Below are 24,591 nucleotides of genomic sequence, written 5' to 3' on the forward strand. Positions count from 1 at the left end.
TTCTTGGTTGTAGTTGTTGATGGAGAAATGTGTATAGGTTTAAAACTATAGGTTGGCCGCTTAGAAAGCGACCTCCTCATACATGCGCGACAAATCCCCTCGCAGGTCGCTATCTGTCTGGCCGAACAATAGAGTGTTTGCATAATTGGATAACATACACACAGACACCACTTTATTTTTCATTTGATTTTATGTTAGTATCAAGACTAAAATAGTGCAAATTATAAAAATGTAACTATTTATTGTATCAAATAAACTGCACAATATTTCTATAACTACTCTATGTACAGGACTTAAAATTCACATCTGCAAACAGGTCATGGAGGTACCTGCTCCTTCAGTTTATCAAGGGTTGATTCGTGCTCTTTGAATTTTACTAAACGTTCAAATTTGAAAAACCTGTGGACAACTCCTTTGGTCCTTAGGATCTGGATTAGATCAAAACACGGATCGGTCATGATATAGGGGATGGGCTCATCTGAAAAAGGAAAGGAACATTCACTGAAAACAAGTGGAAACTCAAGCTTAAGCACTCGTTTACTGGTGCATTAAATCAATTTTTATCTTGTTTCAATTCTTTTATGCTTTGCTGTGTTATTTTGAACAGTGTGAAAATAAATTGACTGTTGATTACCCACATTATTATTGAGATTATAAAAATTAGTTTTTTTATTTTATTTGTACATGTTTAAAATGAACTACTTATTCTCATAGCCAAAACTAAGGTAGTAAAAATTTTTAGTAAAATATTATGTAGGATTCATATAGGCAAGCGGAGCCCAAGCTTTGTTTGTAGAGCTTAAAAAAAGAAATAATTTAGTATATTGAAGCGCTGTTTTATGCCTAACGGTCAAGGAGAAAATTCAAAAAAGTGTAATTTAAATTCCCATGTTATTCTTATAGAGAAAATGAAAACTGTTGTAGTTTACTTGTTTATGGATATATGTTGATAAAATTTGGCAAATTTATTTATTTCATTCTATACTATTGGTCAAAAAACACTTTTTACCTTCCCCGTAGCAGCAAACCTAAGCACTGGTTAAATCTAATGTTATTTAAATCGGGAATAAATATGTCTTATTTATGGAAATATTTTAGCAAAAATGTAATCAGACAAGTTGAAATTCGCTTAGTCTGCAGGTTTGCTGCGGCGGGGGTAATTATTTCTTACTCCCTGTCCTCCAGCCCCCCTTATGAAACTGTTAGATGAACGCCCATGGTAGGTTTGTTTAACACTTTCTCATATTGTTATCTCCTGAATCTAAATATTTTTGATTTAAAAAACCATTTGTTTTAGAGTAAATATTTCTTATTAAGGTTAATCAATCCTTAAACTAATCAGAAATATTCATTTTTTCATAATGAGAAAGGCTTTAAATATTTCATCTTACTTATAAAACAAGACTTAAAAGTTTTAAGTGTGTTACAGTTTATTTCAATACTTGATGAAATTTTACATTTAAAAGATCCTAATTTGATTATATTTTTGTACTATACAATAATCAATAATTTACATACATCTGGATTTTAAAATTTTATTTTACACTTATATACTAAAACATATATTATGTAATTTTTGGCCAAGATTCTTGATCTTTAAATGTTTTCAAAAAATGTAATTTAGGCTGTTTTTCAAGAACGCCGTTGAGCCTAAAAACTTCAATCATATTAAAAAGCGGTTTTGTTATATTACTTGGGACAGCGTTGTCTGAAACAGGAGAACAATATGATAACCCAGTTAGTTTTATAAATACATGCAATGCTGTTTTTATAACAGGATTAAATTATGCACTACTGAGATATTTTAGGATTACTTTTTTAGCCTACTTAAACAAAATAAGTTTATGATTAAACCATTTGTCTAGTTTAGAAGTATTTTTAGGATTGGTATAACACCATTGGTTAGCCAAACTGAGCATTTTAAAATATTTAGTTTTACATCACTTAATAACAAAATGCAATGTTTAAGGTAATATATTTATAATGATATTTTTATGTATTTTCCCAGTGGCAAGAACTAGAATATTTAATTTCTTTGTACTAAGTTACCTTAAGCTTAGCTACTTAGTACAAAAAATTAAATAGACATTTAATTTATTTAGAGTTATAGAGAAAATCTGAAACTCGTCCAAAAAGATTTTGTCTTTATACTTAAACCATTCATTTAAAATCTCAAATGGAAAAACCACCATGTTTATATAATTTTATAATTTTAGATATCTGTTTAAGGATAAGAATTATTTTCAATGTAAAATATGGCAACTAGCACAGTTATATAAAACAATAATTAAATTTTTTTAATACTATAAAATTTAAAATTCTAGATAACTTTTAACCTACCTATTGATCAGAGTTTGAAATATTTTAGGGCTAAAATGTCCAATCTATGCAGATATTGACTTGAAATTAAACAATCAGTCATCATTACTTAAATAAAAGATCCATGATGATATGTGATATCAACCTTTTACGTTGTGCCATTTTAATATGGTGACTGGTTTAATTTCTGGTTTATATCCTTTTCCCATTCCAGGTGCATGAACTTGAATTATAATTATCGGATTAACTTATTTGTTGTTGACTGTGTTTTTAGCAATGTTTGTTTATCACCTTATGTACATTTCTCCTGTGTAAAAACAAGAAGAATACACCAACTCTACTTTTCAAATTAATCTACGACATTAAAACTGACAACATTGGAAACACAGCAACAAACTGGCGACACTACAGAGATTAAAGAATCCGCCCAGATGTAAACCTTAAGAGTCTAACAGACCCTCAACCATGGAAGCCCAAATCAGGGCCGTATTTCCTTAACATTTATTCCTTAATATGTTTCACCGTGATCGCGGGAGACGTTGATGAAATCTGCGTAACTGCAATAGATCTTCAAAATTTTGCCGTTAACAAAGGAGTTGTCACTATGCATCCTCAATCACGGAAGATATTCAGTATTTTATCACGGCTGCGGGAATCGAAGATCATGTCCTCGCAAACTCATAAGATTTTCACGATTTCGTCATGATTTTGCGCTCACGCAAAATGTTATCTCTTTCTCCACGGCCACAGGAGTCGATCATCATTCAGCCGTGATCAGAGGAGATGAAGATGATGACTCCACAATCGCGCATGATTTATCCATTTTTGTTTTATAGTCTTCTATTTTGCTGTGAACGTAGAAGCTGTCCACGACTTTACTGTGAGCGCAGAAGACTCTTACAGTTTGGATGCAATTAAAGATTTTGTATAAATCTATCATAGTATATCAATTAATATATTATAAATTAATTTGTTCCAAAACTACCCAATTTTGATCCGATGTTTAAAGGTCAACATTTTTGACTCAGCCCGAAAGAAATCAATAATGTCTGGCCCCGACCTAAGACCCCTAATATTGTTATAAAAATAATAATAGACTTATTTATTAGCTAGTCTCCTAGGACTTTTTGCCGATCGGATTGTTGGAATCAAAAATTAAATTCATCAAGTTGAAGCAATTTTACTTGTATTTCTAAACCCTTAGGTTCCAACCTTCGAGAATCAAAATATAGAAATTTCTCTGGTGAAAGCCACCGAGGGCCTCATTGATTCTAAATACGGCCCTGCCCTAATTTCCAGTATGCCCAGTTAAAGAAATAAAACTGAGGAAGAAAGGCCTCCCTCCATGACTCCGCCACAAGCTAGTCAATGCATTGTTCAACCCAACCTGATACAAATGACTTGCGTTAATAAATAGACAATAGTGTTAGAGAGAAAAAGATAGCTTAAGAAGACCTCCTGAATATTCCACCCAAGCTGGCAAAATGTACATAGGGTGATACACAGACATCTTGCTTTAGAACACACTAGGCAACAATAATAATAAAAGGTAATCATATACAAAATTAGAAACCTTCAATTTATAAATTATCTTTACAAATTAGAAACTTGTGGAATATTAATTACTTGACGTGCAGAGAATATTTAACCATTATGACCAATAACAAATAAATGAACAAATACTGTATTTAAACTAAATGTATTAGCTTTCCAAATTTAGTACAGTACAAGATTTTGAACATTCCTTGAAAAAATTTTGAAATAATTTTATTGTAGGTATAGTTAAATAGAAGAAAAGCGGGGAGAAAAGACTACATCAAAATACTTGGTTTAAAAATTCCTGAGTGCTAAAAAGAGACTAAAGATTTTTGGTGGTTTGGTGTGTTTAAATGTCTGAAAATTTGGTTAAGCCCTATCCAAGCCTGATAAGTAATACTTTAAATTTACTCTAATCAAATATTTAAACATAGACCTGTAAAAAAATACATTCCCATTTTTAAGAGGCTTTGAAGTTTGATCATTTTCATACACCATTATTAATCAAATCCAAAAATCGAATCAGCTTTGGAATCATTTGGGAGGATGCACTTGTGTATTAAAACCTTTCCCCCACTACCATTTAAATTGTAAATTTTTACAGTCTCCTCAAATATCAACTTTAAATTTCACTTAAAATATGTATTCAGAGTAGAGAAGAGAGGGAGGTTTTCTGTCTCTCTCACACTCCCTTTCCTACCTCCCTACCCCTTAAGAAAAAATCTTTACTAACACATGGTCAAAACTAAAAAGCATTCTTTAATTTCTTTTTGTTAAGTATTAATGATTGTTATACTTACCAATGTAGTTACCAATAAAGAGTATCTCAATACTGTGATCAAAGTGTTCTGGCACTTCGGGGTTCAGTGGAGGTCTCCAATCCCACCCCCTACCCTCATAGATTTGTCCATCTCCTCCCACCACCCAACTAAAACATTGAAACACTTGCACTGTATAAAACTTAAATCATAAATTAAATTGATCAATAACAACATAAATCCCCTTCAAGATCAAATTAGATGGATAGTGTAATTGGGAGAATCTTACTACATAATCACGTTAAATTGAAGTTATGACTGTTTTATGAATGCTGTGTAGATAAAGAACACACTAAAGGGGTTTCTATAATAGTCATTTAGCACGAGTCACCATCCTAGCATCTAAAAAGTAAGGCCTTAATTTTATTAGAAATACTGAGAAACAATGTTTACAGGCCTCTTTCTATGAAGAGATTTTTTGAAAAGGATCTAGTACAGAGCAACTTTTCATACAAAAGTCGTCATTGGGCGCATACCACGATGCTGGTTCATATAATGTGTTTTTGTGTTATGTATCTCATTATCAGCAAATGGTGTTCTGTGTCAATGTTAAATTTTATGAATCACAAATGGTAGAGAGGATATACCTGAAAGTTGTGAAGGTACCGAAGTCCCCACAAAAGTGTGGTATAATTATATAGTGAAATGAAATGAAATGAAATGAATGAAATGAAAAAGTGCTTTATTAACACAAAAATAAACTGCATAAATACATATGAACTTATAACTAAACATAATCTTCTGCATAACAACAACAAAATTACTAAAAACAGCACATTACAGCAATGGTCATAAGACCGTCTGCCGGGTTGACAACATTTTATTTTATACAACTAAAAATGTGAAATATTTGTAATAAGCTATAATATGTATATTGTTTTGCTGCTAGACATTGAATTCTAAAACCAAATCCCACCTATACTTCCAAGCCTCTTTAAGAAAATTTGCCAGCGAACGCCAATCCTTACCATTAAGAAAATCTATAAACTCTGAGTGAGTTAAAACAGGTTTCAATAGCCATTTATTTCTAATTTGGGTTAAAATTGGACAACGAGCAACAAAATGATAAGTGTCCTCATTCTCATTTAGATTACACAAAGAACATATAAAATTAGCGTCTGTCATCCAAGGTTTAAAATTTAAGGAAATAGTCTCTGTCCTTACTTTGAATACCCATCGTCTAAGAATATCAGGAACGTTATCTGATAGATATCCATTATCTCCAAGGTCAAGATTCAGTGAAGCATAAGTTGTGTGGTATCGTGAGGCCAATGCCGCCTGGACTAACCCCCGCCTGCTCTCCCCCCTTACTGCCTCTACTACTGATAACAGGTGTCGCTGGGTATCCTCAATGGAATTCACATCAAAGGATAATTCAATTCCATGTTTACTTCCAAGACCCTTCCAATCTCTGCTCCAATAAATATTTTCGCTGATTATTTTCTTTGCTAATTTATTTGGTAGACGGTTCGGCGGCAGTGACAGAGCATGTATGATGTAACGAGCATGCATGCTGAGTGTATAAATGTAATCTTTTTCTAGTCCAGTTTCGAGATACAATGCATAGTTGGGAGTATTTTTTGCCAATCCTAAAATTTTCTTTACAAAATAACAAAGAGTCCCATCTACATAATCACTTTCCCATAAACCCCATATTTGACACCCATAACAAAGAGTTGATCTGACAATTGAAAAATAAATAGTGAATTTTTACTTAAAGGTACATTTTTGTTATTTAGAAATGTATTCCAAATACTGTTAATTGCTAATTTTGAAGAGCTGCACTTGTGTTTTAAATGCAAACCCCAGGATAGTTTAGAATTTAAGTTTATTCCCAAATATTTATAATCATTAACCACATCGATTCTTTCACCTCGAAAATACCATTTGTCATTTTTCCTCAGTTTCCCTCCTTTCCTAAAAACCATAATCTTTGACTTACTTAAATTCACAGTCAAGTTCCATTATTGACAATATCTCTCAAGGTCATTTATCATTAACTGCAGACTGGTTCCCGTCGGAGCCATCAACACAATGTCGTCAGCATATAACAAAGCCTTAATTTGAACATCTCCAAAAATGCAGCCTCCACTTAATGAATCTATAATGTCATTTACAAATAAGTTAAAACATAAAGGACTCAAAATATCTCCTTGTTTTAGACCGAGGCCTGTTTCAGAGTAGTCTGTTATTCCATCTTTACACCAGACAGCTGACGAAGTATATAATTATATAGTACTCCAAAGGATAGTGTAAAGTAAAAAATGCTTTATATCAGAATCAGTATCGGAAAAATATTTTATAAATCGTAATGGGAAATTTTATCTCTTACCTGTACTGTATATCGTTGAGTTTTCTTTCCTGTAGATCCCTTAGCTGCAATTCTCTCATTTTTTTCTCACAAGTTTCCTGATCAGTGCAGGTCTCCGTGCCAGTATGATCGAGCACGATATACATCACAGGAATCTTAAGTCTCTCGTCGGGGTTGTTCAAGATCCGCGGAGGTTTGGCCCTCCACAGAGTCCGATGGACGATGGGCAGATCATCGTACAACGGAGGTTTACCTGCCCGCATGGCTCTCTCAGCTGTATCGTTGAACAGCTCATTTTTTATGTCGATCACTGCTTTTCTGCTCACCATTTTGTGTGGTTACTGTAACAGGTGATTGAACAGTGTTAGAATTATAAAGCTGTGCTTACAAAGGAGTTTGCAGTATGTGTTTTAATAAAAAATTCACAATAATTCAAAGTTTGTTTTTTGTTTTTAACAGCTATCAGTATTTATACAGCATAAATTGTGTTTTCTAAAAAAAGTCAGAAAGATATTCAACATTTTTGTGTTATTTAAAATAAAACAAATATTTAGAAGAAATTCTCTAGCACAAATGTGCTACGAAAACAAGAGGAGATTGCCAATGAAACAAACTTAACGTTGCACTAAATAAGAATAATTATACTTTTACTAGACAAAATAAAAAAAAATTTCACTCTTGGAAATTTTGATATTGCATAACTTCCCTGTGGTAGGCTATTTCCTCTAGAAAATTAAGCCTGGTTTACACTGTGTGTAGCAAAACCTGCTATATAACTTTTGCTGTACAAAAATGTTAGATGATTTTAGTGATTCCGGTGCTCGTGCTATATGCTATATGTAGCACAACCTCATTCGCATTCCGTATCAAAAATTAAATGTCGTGTCGAAGAGACCTATTGATTGCGTTAGCGGTGATCAATTAGGAAATCAGAGGCGAAAGCAAAGGTTTTATGTTCTACCGATTCTTGCTTCGAGAAATAAGTATAGTGTAGCAGATTTATTATGGGACCTTTTAATGATGACAATCACGCTGAAGATCCATAATTAAAACGCGAAATAAGGCGATGGTAGCTTCAAAAACGTTTTACTTATGACCACAACGCCGGTTGTCCACAGAACAGTTCAATTAAAGTTTATAATAGCATCCTGATCCCACGCACTGTCACTTTCCAGTCCTTCCATTGTAAACAAAGATCGCTGAGGAAAAACGTCCGCACCCAGGAGGCTACAACACTGTGAACTGATGACTTTAAATAATGCTACATATAGCAGATGTTAGACAAAAAATATTTGTATAACATTGCTACATATAGCAATGTTTGATGTGTAGCACGCATTTCTTTTGATCTTTACCCACTCCCGATGGCTAGCACAATTTGTTCTATATGTAGGAGGATCTGCTACATATAAAAGTGTCATATAGCACTTTTGAAAAGTAACTTTTTCTACTTCTAGCTAATGTTATATAACATTGTTAGATCTTACACAAATCTGCTATAAAGCAGGTTTTGCTTCATAGTGAAGACCAGGCTTTATAATCAGCAATCTGACGCATGCACTTTCTCCCATAACTTGTCAACAACCCTTATAATATATGTTATGGGGAAAATCACAAAAGTTATAATAAAAAGTTAAAGTAATAAGGTCAAATAAAAATACCCCCGCCGCAGCAAACCTACAGACTAAGCGAATTTCCATTTTACTGATTGGATTTACACTGAAATGTCTACTTAAAAATATAACATTTATTCTTGACTAGTGTCCCTGTTGCTCGAATTCGAGCAATTCGTTATTTTAAAACGAATTTCAACCAAGTCAGCAAATATCTTTAGCAAACTTGTTAAATTAGCCAACTTATTGACTGTTTACAATTAACATATGCTCTTCTTCTCACTTTTGATTTCTGACAACAGCTGAAGTTTCATAACAATTTTTGTTTCCAATGTTAATCTTATGGAGAAATACAAAACTTTAAAGGGCTCCAGGGCCTCACTCTCTCATTATTTCCCTAAAAAGAAAGTTTCCTGCACAACTTCACGTTACGCTCTTTCCTATGACACCAAAAACATGACAATTGGTTCAGTAGTTTCGGAAGAGTAGTTGTCACAAAAAATCTGCTTGCGTATTAAATAAGTACGAGAGCACGCCCCGTGGTCGAAAAATCGACCAAAAGTATGTACCGGTATTGTACAAATTTCTCTATTTTCATCCCACACTGTAAATAAAACATGTGATTGGAATGTCTTCCATTTGTTTTGATTTTCTGTTTATATTGTGTTGTTATTTTGTCATCACCATAGCAACCCATAAGACCCATGTTAATTTTTTAAAATTTCAAATTCATTTTTTGTGCTTATTTTTGAGCCTATTTTAATTTATAAAGGGATTCTGCACACCTACAGGAAAATAGCTTTCTGACGGTATGCGTAGATTTTCCCTACGATACACACGAGCTGAGAAAAAAGGTTTTAAAGAAACATGCTTGCCTATTAATATATAGATAGATAGATAGATAGGTTTAAATAGAATTAGTTTAACAAGTACTTAGGTTTGCTGCATCAGGGAGGGTAAAACTGTTTTTTTTTTGTAAAATGTGAATAGTTAGTAAGAAATAAAAACATTTTCCAAATTTGATCAAAATATGTTCACAAACAAGCAAACTACAACAGTTTACTTATTCTCCATAAGAATAACATGGGAATTTTAAATTTACAATTTTTTGGAATTTTCTCCGTAACCATTAGGCGCATAATAACGCTTCAATATACTAAATTATTTGTTTTTTTAAGCTCTACAAAATGGTTTGGAAAGAAATTGCTAAATTTTATGTTTTTTGGGTCAAAAATGGGAAAAACCTATTTTTACCCCATAAAACCCCCCGTAAACCCCCGTTCCCATGGTCCGATCATGCTGGATCGCGAACTCGTTCGAATAAACGTACGTTTACACGTTTGTACCAAATTTCATCAAAATCGGATCATTTTTGCTCGAGTTATCGTGCTGACGGACATATATATATATATATAAATATATATATATATATATGAATTTGAACGGATGGTGTTTTTGGCCTCTAGGGACCTCAAAACGAAAAAAAAAAATCGGTCCCGCGTCCAGGTCTTACCATGAGTACTACGGTAATAGCTTATTCCCTATATGGGAAATTCGCTAAAAACTGTAAAAACCACATAAAAAATGCTTTTCAAACTGATTTCTTTATTTTTCAAACAATTCTAAATTTAGAACTATTGGCTTTCAAAACTATTATTAATGCCTGCCAAGATAATGGTAAATAAATATTGTTCTTGCAACTAGGCACACAAATAATTTATGGGAAACTATCAATTACAAATTCGGTTGAACACACCAGTTTAATTTTTTTGTGTCTCTATAATAACACTATTTTAATTTGCTGGTGATTTAGTCTTACCGTAAATTGATTTAAGGGAACTAAATTTAGTGTGATATAAAATGTTACCTGATGCAAATGAAGCCTTGTTCTATACAAAAACAATTTCTATTTGATGTGTCTCTCACATTTCCATAACGTAAACTGTAAAATAGACACACTTCAGTAATCTTATTTATTTGTTTTTAGTAATAAATTAGATAAATTACAAAACATGATTCAATAGTCATTGCTTACGATATGGGATACATATAATGAGGTCAAACTTTAATCCGATTGTCTTTATGATAATATTTGAAACAGAAAATTTCCAATGGAAGATTTTGTTGCCTAAGAAAAACATCTGCTTATATCTTTCAAGCGTTATGTTTTTGTTTATCCAAAAGTTATGACATGAGTCTTGTCTATTGTCTAGACAAATGTGATATATAAGGTAAAAATGTTTTAAAAAAAGAATGTTTATTTCAAATGATGTTCAATTACATGCAAGGTATTTACATCCAGCCGTTTCTAAAATATTTTGCCTGCCGATTCTTTTTTATTTTCTCCCCTTATAATACATATCGAGAAAGTATTGTTTTCGTTTGAATTTTCAAGATTGAGTTTTGGGTGGAAATATACGCTTTGGGTCCCCCTTAAGCCAACAAAGTGGTTTTTGAAGGGGTTTAATGTCTTTTTAGGGATTTTCCCAGTAAATACAAAATTCATATTTTCATACAAATTGCTTGAACAATTTAGATTATAATGAAATTATGTAACGATCCTTTTGACTCTAAGTGTAACTCTATTAATGTTTAACGTACAATGATTTAACAAAGCTACTTACTTACTTGATACTTGATGATGTCCCACTAGCATCGCTCCTGCGACGTGGTCGTCAAATGGGTAGAAAAACAATAATAGGCCTAATTGAACAGATCTTCTACTTTAAAATAGGCCGCTTCACATAAATATTCCTTTAACATCTTCTTAAATTTATTGAAATTTTGCTCTTGGATAATGTTCCTTGGTAGTGAGTTGTAGATCTTGACACTACTAAAATATGGGCTCTTGCTGGCCAAAGTTGAGTTAACTTGGGGTACATGTACTTGATTAGCTCTTCTCGTGTTGTACTGATGGACCAGATTGTTTGTGAAAAAGATGTCCGGATTATTTCTCACCAAGATGGCAGATTCTAAAATAAATAGTGATGGGAGGGTTAAAATTCCAAGGTCCTTGAACAGGGGCCTACTGTGAGCAAGACGTTGAGCACCACACATTCTCCTAATAATTCGTTTCTGGAGGAGAAAGATCCTATTGGCCATGGTACTACCTCCCCAGAATACTATTCCATAAGATATTATACTGTGAAAACATCCATATAATAAACTTTTAACAAAATGTCAGTCTGGACCAATTTCTGGAGCCTAGTAATTAAATTGATTACAGATCTTAATCTTGAAGCTATTGAATTAATATGTACATCCCACTTTAGATTTTCAGTTATGTGCAGGCCAAGATATTTTACTTTTTCACGGGATTACAAGCTAATTACAACTGTTGTGATTTTCCCTATAATATCTTATTTACTCCCACCACTTACAACCATGATATGTGTTGTTGATAAGCTATGGAAGAAAGTATGTGTCAGATTGCTGATGGTGATTTGTCTAGAGGAAATAACCTACCACAGGGAAGGTATTGCAATGGCTAAATTTCCACGGATGAAATTTTTTTATTAATAAAATACAAGTATAATTGTTCTTATTTAGTGTAACGTTACTAAGTTTGTTTCATTGGCCATCTCTTCTTTTTTTCATAGCACACTTTTGCTAGAGAATTTCTTCTCTTTGTTTTATTTAACATAACACATATTGAATACTAGCAGAGTACCCGTCCTTCGTACGGGGTTGGCGTATAAGTATAAAATGCTTATTGCAGTTATACTTAACTTTACGTTTGCAATGGGAGAGTGGACACTGTCAAGAAAATTTGGTTCTTTTAATTGATGATTTGCTATAGTATAGCACATCTTTGTTGCTAGTTGGTTAAAATTAGCTGTTGTCATAAATGCAAAAAAATTTATAGTGCCGCAACCTGTTGGTAAACTTGATAACTTTTTAATGATATTTAATATCATAGAACCTACTTGTGTAGTTTAAACAGCATGACAAAATTCTTGAATTCCTTTTAAATATGAACACTCATAAGGTTAACATGGAAAACTCCAGAGCCACTGGGGTGGAGCCCGAAAGGATTTTTGAGATAAGAATATGTCTATATGTTAATCGGGAATGTGAACTATCACCATACAAAATTTCAGCCCAATCCAACCAGTAATAAATGCGTGATTGAACTTCAAACAAACTTTCACATTTATAATATTAGTATGATCATCATCATCTATGGTGAGTGCATGCACCTCCTACAACTGTTAACTAAAAGAATGGCTCATTTTATTTTTGATATATGATATATTTTTGATCTGTGTAATACATTACAGGTAGTTTATAATAAAGCACATAATTATAAAAGTGATAAATAATATGTAATTTATTACAAAATATTATCGTCTCCAGATTCTTCCTTTTAGCAATGTTCGCTAGTAAAACTACTGTAAGCTTATTTGTACTCTTAAGCAGTAAAATTTTGTTTAGAGATTGGCGGCCTCTTTTAACTTTGCATTTGCCTGTCCACATAGACCACATATCTGCGAGTGCCGAGTGGAACGTATCCAGCAAAGCAAGGGGTGAGCCAAACCAGTGCAAAGGTGAACTGTACTGATAAAATGTTTGCGGCAGTGCGGAGGATCTGAACCCACAAATGACATAGTCTGTGACGCTACCAACTGAGCCACCGACTCACCAGATCGCTCATAAAAGTGACTATCAGATTACAAAAAATCTAGCTCAATTTATTTTTACACTAACCTTGATCCATAATATCAGTAAAAACACCAATTATTTTATTTTTGCTTATGAGAGAACCATTACAAAAAGAACTAGTTGGTTGATTACCTATCCTATTGAATAACAATCACATGATACCGTAGCTTAATTCGGCTGGTTTTTGGAGGAAATATAAATTGGCTTAGGAATACATTATATGGTAGAAGGAATGGATACACAGCTAACTTATCGAAAATAAAGAGTTCCTGGCGGTTGAAATAACACAACAAGTTCACAACATAGTGAACTTGATATTTTGTCCCTACTAGAAGGATTCTTCAAGGTTGACTGATTCTTCAACAGCCGGGATCTCTTTTCTGGGATATGTTAGTTGTGTATTCATTCCTTCTTCTTAATGTATTTTCATTTGGAAATCCTTTGATCTTTACTTTAAGTCAGGGCAGGCTTCGGCTTCATCATCATTCATCTTCAGGATTTGATCAACATCTATATCGGCTGAGTCATGAAAGTCGTCGATGATGCGAGTGTCGACATCAAGCTTGTCTTGATCTAAAGAATCCTCTACGAGATTCCAAGCATGTCTTTGCATTTCCATTGAAGGAGTTTTGTCTGAAATGTGGATAATATTCTTTAATAAAGTATATCATTAAAATTCATTGTTGAGCCCCTGAGCTGGAGATAATTAAAGACATATTACTTACGTCTGTCAGCTCAAAATTGTGGATGGTGAATTTCAGTACATGTGTGTTAAATTTAAAATTGTGTGTTGAAATGTCATAGGGAATTTGTCTGTCAACATTGAAAGAGTTTTTCAACAGACTAATTTTTTATATTCTAACTAATTAGATTACCTTTATTAAAAGCATGCAGTGTTAGGGAATTTCAATCTTTGAGAACCATGCAATTTACAAGGATAAAAACTTAAGTACAAATTTGTTACTAACCTTTGAAGTTTCCTATGTAAGCAATCTCGACAGCATTTTTCTTAATCAATTTGGGATATTTTTCATTCTTATCTGGCCTAGCAGTCCAGCCTCTACCTTCATAAACGTTGAAATCACTTCCTGCTAGAAAACTAAATAGTTGTGAAAGTATTCATGTTTCTGGCCTCTGAAATATTTTATTAAGACAAACGTTTTTACATACGGGTCAAAAAGTCCAATGATTAAAATTGCTCAGTAGCTTACTTGTTTCATTGAGAAGACAATGTTCTCAAAGCTTGCAACTCGTCAAGAAGACAAAGAACACAACTCGCTTCGCATATGTTTTCCTTGTGTTCTTGACAAGTCGCAAGCTGTTAATTGTCTTTGCAAGAAAACATATGTAAGCTACTGAGCAATTTCATTTTTGGACCGTTTTATGGAGGTATGTGAAAACCTATTATTTTCTACATTTAAGTGCACTGATGTTGGGTAAATATTTTCCTCTTAGATAGGGGTATTTTTTACAGTGTGTACGCAGTTTGGTTGTAATACCAGAAAAAAAATCGTTAGTGATCATATTGCTTGGTCAGAATAGTTTAAAAGCTATAGTGATTCAAGAAATTAACATTTAACATTCAAACAAACTATTGACAGAACCATTTAAAAGTCGTTGGTAATTTAAGGTCTACATAGATCTTCACTCATAGCCAAGCAAAACCTGGTTCAAATCTGAGATCAATGTCAAGTTCCCAGATTCTGTTACTGCCATTCCCACCCTTATTACCCTGGATTATCCTCACCATGGCATCTTTGTGAGAGAAAATTGACACTCCCACCATAAGTAAAAATTGTGTTATGTTTTTAGATTTGTTATATGGTCGATCACTATTGAAATCTATTGCCAATATTGACGGGCTTGAATGGACAAATGGAGTAATGTGGTTGGATGTAGACAATGTCTGCAAGTCGAGGAGGGAATCTATAGGTGGGCTTAAAAATGTGTAGTGTTTTTATGGTGTAGGTTGACTACTCCTGTTCATCAGTCTAATTTGAAGCAGAGTGATAAACTTTGAGGAATTTGGCATGCGGAGGTCCAAACAAGAGGGTTTATCAAACTAATAAGGGACGTCTCTATAAGACCATTTAGACATACGGTTAGCCCTGGAGGTCTGGAACACACCAATCAGCAAGCAGTTTCCTCAAATTCAATCACTGTCTCAAATTAATCTCCTTAACCGGCCTCATTATACAAATTTGTATGGGCTTCAACCAAGGCCCCACGGTCCTCAGACGCTGTGGAGAGAGAATCGAAGCCAAGTTTTCATGAAGTCAAAAAACCTTGATCAAACTTCACATGCAGCTTGAAGGAACTTCACATGCAGCAGTCTACTGTTTTACACAAGCGTTTGAGACAAAACTTGTAAAAACTGCAGTTATTACAAGCGTTGAAGCTTAATGACAAGCCAGAACACACACATTTTTGCCACATGATAGCTTCGATTCTTGTTGATATTCTTAAATTCTGTTGTCAGGCTTCATGGCACCAACTCAACTAAAAGAAAGCATAACCTTGTCTAAACAAACTATAAACACACCCTTTCCATTAGTGTGACAATCAGCTATTTGAAATCACGGAAACAGATGTACCAACTGTTTAATTTTGAACCATTCTTTTTAATAACCCTACACTTTGACGAGATGAATTGGCCCATAAGATTCGAGCTGTCTAGAATGGTGGTGGATGAAATAAGGATAGATAAAGTTGGTTTCAGATTTTAACTGTCTCCCTTAGCTGACCTTAAAATTAAAACACTCTGCCAATAAAAAGAATTACATGAAGTCACCCTCACCCAAGTGACTACTTTGTCCACATAAGCAATTTAATACAAAGTCCCCACCGTATAAATGTGCTTTATTTACTAAGTGCTCACAAAAAAGGAAAAATTTCATGTTCGGATAGTTTTTAAATTTACTATCCTATATGTAATCTAACGATAAAAATCAATCCTGTAGTACAGTTAGGATTATTCAAGAGTTGAATGCTACAATTATCATGTCTTTTTAAACGCTTGTAACCAAATTGTGACTGGAGAATTTACTTATGATTTAAGACCTACGGTGTGTTGCCAAATGGGACAAAAATACTAATTTGCAGAAGTGAAGAGAATTGCACAGCTCCATTCCACACTTTTTTGCACATATTTGCATACAGGGAAATATAGATTTAAATTGTGCTTGGGTGCTTGTTCACATTTTAGAACACCTGAATTGTTGATAGAATGGGTTATGTTTTTTAGAGGTCACAGCAGGTGGCAGCTGTTGAATTGTACTCATTCACAAAATTTAGTCGGTTTGAAGGGATTCCCTCTTCAGCTCACTATAAATTTGAAACAATAGCACAGCTGACATATAAATTAAGCTAAAATAGTGTTGGGGAACCCAGGAAACCTGCCCCCCTAATTCGCTAAAACGTTGTGAACAAACAATATATTATTACTATATACTCTGTTCGGTGAGTGTTTGGAGTGAAGCGCCGCCCGCTGGGGGAGTGACGTTTGAGTCAGGCCTGTTCACAGTAAACCCCCCTGTGCAGCTTGCTATTGGCATCAACCTCAAGTCCATTCAAACACTTTTGTTACTAATTTGACCGGTGGAATGTTTGTAAAAAAGCTCATGCACCTTTCGTCTAAAGGCACATTTAGTAAAGTTGTCAATTCTTTCAAAAGTACTGAGTCTGTTTAGCGAATTTCCCATATAGGGAATAAGCTATTACCGTAGTACTCATGGCAAGACCTGGACCAAGACATTTTTTTGGACACCCCTACCAAGTTTCTATGCCCAGTCGTTCTCTTAAATTAGTGGAGACAAAGTTTCCAAATAAATATTAAGATTCCCCATGTTAATCTTATAGGAGAAAACCCAACTTTGATAGAAGATCCAGCCCGAACTAAATATTTCAAAAAAATAAAAAACACTTTGCAAAACTACAGATCAGGGCCATTCTTTTGACACTTTAACCATCAAAATCGGTCCAAAAATGAGGGAAGAGTTCTGTTTACAAAAATCGGTTTAGCGTATTATATATATAGATGTGCTTATTTTTAGAATGTTAAATCAACAAATGAACAAAAATAAACAAATAAATGTTAAAATGTTGAATTAGGTACTTTAAAGGACAGTTTTTAGTTGATATTACAGGGTGGCTGAAAAGTAACTTGCACCCCCACTTAACTTTTCAACCATTTGAGATATTTGAAATCGGTTTGCGGCAACCTTCTAAGATATGAGGGGCTACAATAATTATGGTCAATTTTGAAAATTTTGCCCTTAGGGGTAGCGGGGGTAGGGGGTAGCTCAAAATTTTCAAATGACAAGTACTGTATAGTCGAGTTTGGTATCATTTTACAGGTCTTGACGAAACATGAACATTGACATAAAGAAAGCCAAAATCGGCTCACTACAGTAGAACCCCTCATAACCGGCCACCACGGGACCAAGCCCCTGACCGGATAACGATTTGGCCGGATAAACCAACCTACTATGAAAATGATAATTCATACCTAATAATAATAGGTAATCAATATATGCAATCAAAAGTATAATTTAATTCTGTTCTGGGATCATTTTTAGAAAAATTAACATGTTTGTAAAAAGGAAATAGTTATTTGTGCAACTAGTGAGAAAAGTGAGCAATTGACTCACTCGAGAGAAATCCTTACTCACGAGCCGTAGGCGAGTGAGGAATGGTTTCTCGAGTGAGGCAATTGTACTTTGAACTCCAGTTGCACATTATACTTTTCCTACAGTTACCATAAAACAAATAAATTGGTGAAGAAGAAACATAACCTATTTTTACACAGAAGTGAACTTTTAATATAACATTTAATGTGAAGTGACAAATACAACAGTACAACAGCTGACCAGCTGATTTACAGCCAGTGCTGCCAACGTATTTCGCGCGCATACGGCGTTGCCTGCATGTTACGCGCTCACTATTTTGTGCCTTCACGTTGAAAATCTGGAGTGAGACAAAGTAGTTAGAGTGAGACAATGTTAACATTGTCTCACTTGATGAGCGAATTGGCCACTTTGCTTTCTCAAATCAGTGAGAGAACATGTACTTTGTTAGGTAACTGTAGGAAAAAATATTTGTAGGTTAAAGTCATTAAGTAACGAATGTACAAATATTATGATACAAACAAAACCTAAATGGAGGTAAAAATGACAATAAATTGTACTTAAAGATCATTAGGACTTAAATGGTACATGCATTTCTACTCAACATTCTTAACCATTTTGTGAAATACATTATTAATGTACTCTTACTGTACTGTACTAACCCCACTTTGGAAATAATCAACCAACTGATCAGAAGTTAGGCCTACTAGCTCAACTGAGTATAGTAACTCAGCAAATCTATACTTATAAAAGGCAAAGCCCTCACTGACACACTCACTCACTCACTCATCACTAATTCTCCCACTTCCCATTTACCCAGGAGGCTGAAATTGGGTACACTGATTCTTTGGGCATTAAATAGGAAAACTAAGTAGTTTTTATTCTGATCGGGCTTTCGGGCTCCGCCCCAGTGGCTCTGGAGTTTCCCATGTTAACCTTATGAATTTTCATATTTAAAAAGAATTAATGAATCTTAACAGCTGTTTCAATTAAACAAGTTGGTTCTGTTCTTTGATGTTCAATAGCATTAAAGTTACAAGGATTACCAACAGGGTGCAGCACTATTATTTTTTTATTTATGACAACAGCTAATTTGCAACCAAAAGGTGAGTGAGCGTAGCGAACGAACTTCAACCTGGAGGCGAGTTAGCGTAGCTAACGAGCTAACCTGAAGGCAAGTGAGCGCAGCGAACGAGCTCCAACCTAAAGGTGAGTGAGCGTAGCGAACGAACTTCAACCAGGACAGATTGAGCCATGCGAACGAGCTCATCTTGAAAATTAAGAAGTTAAACGGGGCAAAGCCCGCGGGTACAGCTAGTATATGTATAAACAAACAGATAAATAATGAGAACAATTTATTTTATGACTTGAGCAGTCAAAAAGACTAGTGGCTGCATCTAAACGTCTGTAAGCTGTGAGAAAAAAATTTGATATTGGCTTCCTGGAAGGGGCCGGATAAACAGAGGACCGGTAAAACCAAGGCCGGATATGAGGGGTTCTACTGTAATAACAAATTGGCGCCCTAAAACGTTTCAAAACCAAATAACCAAGAGGGTGGCAAAAAAATTAACTTGCACCCTCGTTAACCTTTTAACTATTTGAGATATTTGAAATCGGTTTGCGGCACCTTCTTTGGAAATGAAGGGTTGCAAAAATTATGGTCAGTTTTGAAAATTTTACCCTTAGGGGTAGCGGGGGTAGGGGTTAGCTCAAAATGTTCAAATAGCAACTATAGTCGAGTTTGGTATCATTTTGTAGGTCTTGTCGGAACATAACAATTAACATAAATAAAATAGAAATCGGACCATTAATAACAAAATGGCAGCTAAAAATGACTGAGACAATGGTTATTTAAAGTAATTTTGAGCTGCCATTTTGTTATCAATGATCCGATTTCTATTTTCTTTATGTCAATTGTTATGTTTCGTCAAGACCTACAAAATGATACCAAACTCGACTATAGTTTCTAATTGAAAATTTTTAGCTACCCCCTACCATCGCTACCCCTAAGGGTAAAATTTTCAAAACTGGCCATAATTATTGTAACCCTTTATTTCCAAAGAAGTTGCCGCAAACCGATTTTAAATATCTCAAATAGTTAAAAAGTTAAAGATGGTGCAAGTTAATTGTTTTGCCACCCTCATGGTTATTTGGATTTGAAACGTTTTAGGGCGCCATTTTGTTATTAGTGAGCCGATTTTGGCTTTCTTTATGTCAATGTTCATGTTTCGTCAAGACCTGTAAAATGATACCAAATTCGACTATACTTGTCATTTGAAAATTTTGAGCTACCCCCTACCCCCGCTACCCCTAAGGGCAAAATTTTCAAAATTGACCATAACTATTGTAGCCCCTCATATCTAAGAAGGTTGCCGCAAACCGATTTCAAATATCTCAAATGGTTGAAAAGTTAAGTGGGGGTGCAGTTACTTTTCAGCCACCCTGTATATAGGGTGTCACAAAAATCTGTAGCGGGCTAAAAATAAGATTATAATCTAGAATAACTTTTTTCCTAAAATCGCTTCATTAACCAGATATCCGTCACTTTGTATTTTTCACCAAAAATTTTTATCTTTGGATTTTTCTAACAGATCTTTAAGAAACTTTGTATGTAGGTTAAGGTAGAATAGACCCATGTGGGAAGAAAAACTATATTTATCCATTAAAAAATTTCAAAATGGCGGCAATTTTAATTTTTTTAATTTCAAATTATTAAAAAATGGCAGATTCCATAAAAAATTGAAATGGCCGCCATTTTCAAATTTTGTATTGGATCAAAATAATTTTTTTTCTTACATGAGTCTATTCTACCTTAACCCATATAAGTTTCATAAAGATCCGTTGGAAATAATCCAAAAATAAAATGTTAATGTGAAAAATACAGAATTGGCGATTGGTTAAAGCCGGGTTTTCCTAGACGCGGAAGAGGAGCGCGGAGAGCGGAAAAGGGATTAACATGGCGTTCCGCTCCGCTTCTAGAAAAATAGTAACACTAAATTACCTAACACAAGAGGAGTCCGCTCTCCACGTTCCTCTCTCCGCGCCTAGAAAAACCCAGCTTCATGAAGCAATTTTGGGAAAAATTTTAGCCTATTCTTAATAATCATCTTATTTTTGTATGTAGAATCCAGTTCCGCATAGTCCGCTACGGATTTTTGTGACACTGTATAAGAAACTGAACAAAAGTAAGTATTCAACAAAGACCTTACTTGTACTGAATATCAGGTAGTCCTCTTTCACGCATATGTTGTGTTTGGAGTCTCTTCACAATCTGAAGACAATGTTCCTTGGTGTCACACTCTTCAGTATCCGTATACGTAAACAGTATCCAGTTAGCCTAAATTTAGAGTCAGCTGTTTTAGTGTTTGAAATTAAATGTTTCGGTCAATTAAGTTTTCATTTAAATACCCCCGCCGCAGCAAACCTGCAGACTAAGCGAATTTAAATTTACCAGTATTGGATTATAAATTAAATCTATATTTGAATAGCATTAGGTTTAACAACTACCTAGGTTTGCTGCTACAGGGAGGGTAATAAAGTGTGTTTTAGTGAAATATGAATAGCTTAGTATAAAATAAATAAATTTGCCATATTTGATAAATATTTATATTTATAAACAAGCAAACTACAACAGTTAACTAAATTCTCCATAAGTATAACATGGGAATTTTAAATTTTCAATTTATTCAATTTCCTTTGTAACCAATAATCACACAAAAACACTAAAAATATACTAAATGATTTGCTTTTTAAGCTCTTTGAAATTGTATAAAAACAAATTTGGAAATATTATGTTTTGAGGGTATAAAATGGGAAAAGCCTATTATAACACCCTGTCCCCTTAGTCCGATCATGCTGGTTCGCACTCATTTAAGTTTACCCCGCCCTACACCTTCAAGCCAAATTTCATCAAAATCGGACAAAAATTACTCAAGTTATCGCGTTCACAGATATAAATTTGAACGAATAGTGTTTTTGCCTTTATGGACATCATGAGAGGCATATTGGTCCCGGGCCTACAGTAATAGGGTAATAGCTACTTCCCTATAGCATAGACAAAAATAATTAAGTATAGACTGTCAGCTGTGCTGCGATTACCATAGCTTCTGGCGCACACCACTGGGAGCACCGTGTAGTTACTTAGCGTGTACGCCGTAACTACATGGCGCTCCCAACGGTGTGCGCCAGAACCTATGGTAACCGCAGCACAGCTGACGGTCTAAATCTTTTTGTCCATGCCTATAGGGAAATTCACTAAAAGCAGTGTTCAGCTAACTTATCTAAGAAAAATCAAGAGGTTGTAAACTGATAATAAAGTCAGATAGGCTACATAGGTGGACAACATGAACATGAACTAGACATCAGTCATAAATTTACGGAAGAGTTAGAAAAGCGTCTACTAATCAAATATCTAAGCAATTAATAGATTAACTTCCTAGCAACGTAGAGATTGTTTCAGTTTTGGTAAGAGGCGCAAGATGTTTAGGGTTTGTTGGAGGCGCAAGATAAAAATTTTCCTGCAAAAGGGGATGGGCGCAATAGCGTGTCACATGTAAATTGCGGGCCTGGAATGTAGAGTGCAGAAAAGATAACCAACTGTACTATAAACTGTAACTACAATAACTTCGAAACTGGATTTTGACCTTGGGGTGGTAAAAAGTAGTAGTGCGAAATAATAAGAGCGAAGAAAGTGTTTCAATGTTAGGATAGCTAATATACTATTATAATAGCAGTAGGCAGTAGGTACTGTAGTATTGAAAATGCTAAGCTATGTATACTCTTGTTTTGTACTAAAAAACATAGTTTCAATAAGCTTCTCACAATTTTTACACTGCTAAAGAAGTCATACTGGGGAGAAGACTACGAGGGAGACCGAAGAAACGCTGGACGGATAAGTAAAGAAAGATATGGCCAGGATGGAAGTCAATGAAGATACCGCAAGAGACAGGACGACGTGGAGGCAGTGTGTTGGTGAGGCCAAGTACCACTTGGGGTACAAATGGCCATGGGAGAAAGTAAGAAACACTACTAACTTCTTTTAGTGATAGGCCTACACACTACCTGCAGTAAAGAATCTACAAATGTCCTCATAACAATAATTTATTAGAAATATCTGCACACGCTGTTGGGTCAGTTGAACAGTTGGCAAGTTATGTTTAGGCTAACAAAAACTGCAGTATGGATAAAGTGATTAGCCATATTAACATGCAAGTTCTACAATAAAAACAGTCATCCAAATAATGGGGATTCATTTTCTCAGACTAAAGATAGTACAAGCTTGTTAAGAAAATTTTGCAATTGTACCTACAGAAAATCAGTTATTTTACCTACCATTTTACAGTTATTTTACCACTATCCAGTTGTACTAAATTTTTTTTTTAATATTTAAAAACCCATCTTTTAAATCTATCTGCAACAAATTCACAATTTAACAAATGTTTTTAATAAAACATTCAAGTCATGATCATTCTCAACTTAACTTCAAAATGAAGACTACGAGTAGAGAAACTATCTTACTGGTAGTTTCAGAGGCACAACAGCTGTTGGAGGTTCCGCTCCCCACTCTTCCCTAGTCACTAACGGCCGCTCCATTAGTTTGCTAGGAGGAAGCTCGAGTTTTGGAAAGTGAGGAGGAACTCCAAAATCATATACTGATAATTTTGACAAAGCTTCAAAGTCCAATTTAGGCTTTTTCTTTGACTTTTTCTTAGCCTTCTCATCTTTCTCACTAGCCATGGTCTGTACTTATTTGAATATTGATCTGTATAAATATTTGGTTTTGTTTGATCATTACAACTTTGAACCACATAGACTTATTTATCAGCTTATTGATAAAACAACACATTATCTCTGATTTTATTAGCCTATATGTTTACTGATAATATTAAGAAAAGTTTATTTTAAGAGGAGAACCCTCAACCTTACTGTGCAAGAAGGAATCTTGGGGATGGAAATTAGTAACAAATGCAGTAAAACCTAGAATTGTCTCTTTTACCTGTGAAATTAATGTTCAAAATATTTAGTTTAGAGTATAACAAAGCATAAATTTGTTAAGAAGTGTTTGTTAGTCACAACATAAAGTTACATTATCATTGGTATCACTGACTTTGTGTGTACTAGATTGTTGCATAAAAAGATAGAACTTCAAATTTCCATCTCTTTCTGCGTTGTTCTGATACAATCAAGTTATTTTATTCACACACATTTATCTATATATTAATAGGCAAGCATGTTTCTTTAACCTTTTTTCTTAGCTCATGTGCATCGTAGGGAAAATCTACGCATGCTGTTAAAAAGATATTTTTCTGCACATTTTAAAATTGCAAGTACATCCAAAAAAAAAGATAAGGTTAATTATTAATAATAACATTCCTATTTAAAACTAGAAGCAAGGAATAAGAAAATTGTTAAGTATTTGTTTGAAAATGTGTTTAATTTGTTATGAGTTAAAACTGAAAGTTACAGCCACTAACTAAAGTAATCAACTAATACATAAATACAGCTACACACTTGACATAAATTATGGATTAAATGTACATGAAATACAGTTTGTGACAATGGTCGTGTCATGTTACTAAAATATATTTATTTTCTAGGACAATTTTAATGATAGATTAAAATTATAATTATAATACAAAAACTATCACCAATGTTCTTATAAACAGAGAGAAAATTACTAAGAACCTAAGTGCTTAAACAATATTGTG

At 34.1% G+C, this 24,591-nt stretch overlaps 1 protein-coding gene across 7 annotated transcripts; it reads right to left on the bottom strand.

The window, feature by feature from the left end:
* Positions 1 to 221: 221 nt before the first annotated feature.
* Positions 222 to 24,154, bottom strand: LOC128986357 (peptidoglycan-recognition protein LF-like). 7 transcript variants are annotated; one of them, XM_054406692.1, is made up of 5 exons: positions 23,402 to 23,476; positions 14,228 to 14,350; positions 7,006 to 7,325; positions 4,656 to 4,783; positions 222 to 478 (listed from the first exon to the last, which is right to left on the bottom strand). In XM_054406692.1, exons 3-5 carry the CDS (start codon positions 7,311 to 7,313, stop codon positions 318 to 320), a joined length of 597 nt encoding a protein of 198 aa, XP_054262667.1. In that variant the 5' UTR covers positions 7,314 to 7,325; positions 14,228 to 14,350; positions 23,402 to 23,476; the 3' UTR covers positions 222 to 317. The 7 variants fall into 7 exon arrangements, with proteins under 7 accessions (XP_054262667.1, XP_054262666.1, XP_054262668.1 ...); XM_054406691.1 differs by having other exon boundaries at positions 23,216 to 23,472; XM_054406693.1 differs by lacking the exons at positions 14,228 to 14,350; positions 23,402 to 23,476 and adding an exon at positions 21,094 to 21,117.
* Positions 24,155 to 24,591: the final 437 nt, after the last annotated feature.

The sequence above is a fragment of the Macrosteles quadrilineatus genome, unplaced genomic scaffold (assembly GCF_028750875.1).
Source record: "Macrosteles quadrilineatus isolate MER2022 unplaced genomic scaffold, UCM_ALF_1.0 Scaffold_2__2_contigs__length_208266976, whole genome shotgun sequence".
Classification (NCBI taxonomy): Eukaryota; Metazoa; Arthropoda; class Insecta; order Hemiptera; family Cicadellidae; genus Macrosteles; species Macrosteles quadrilineatus.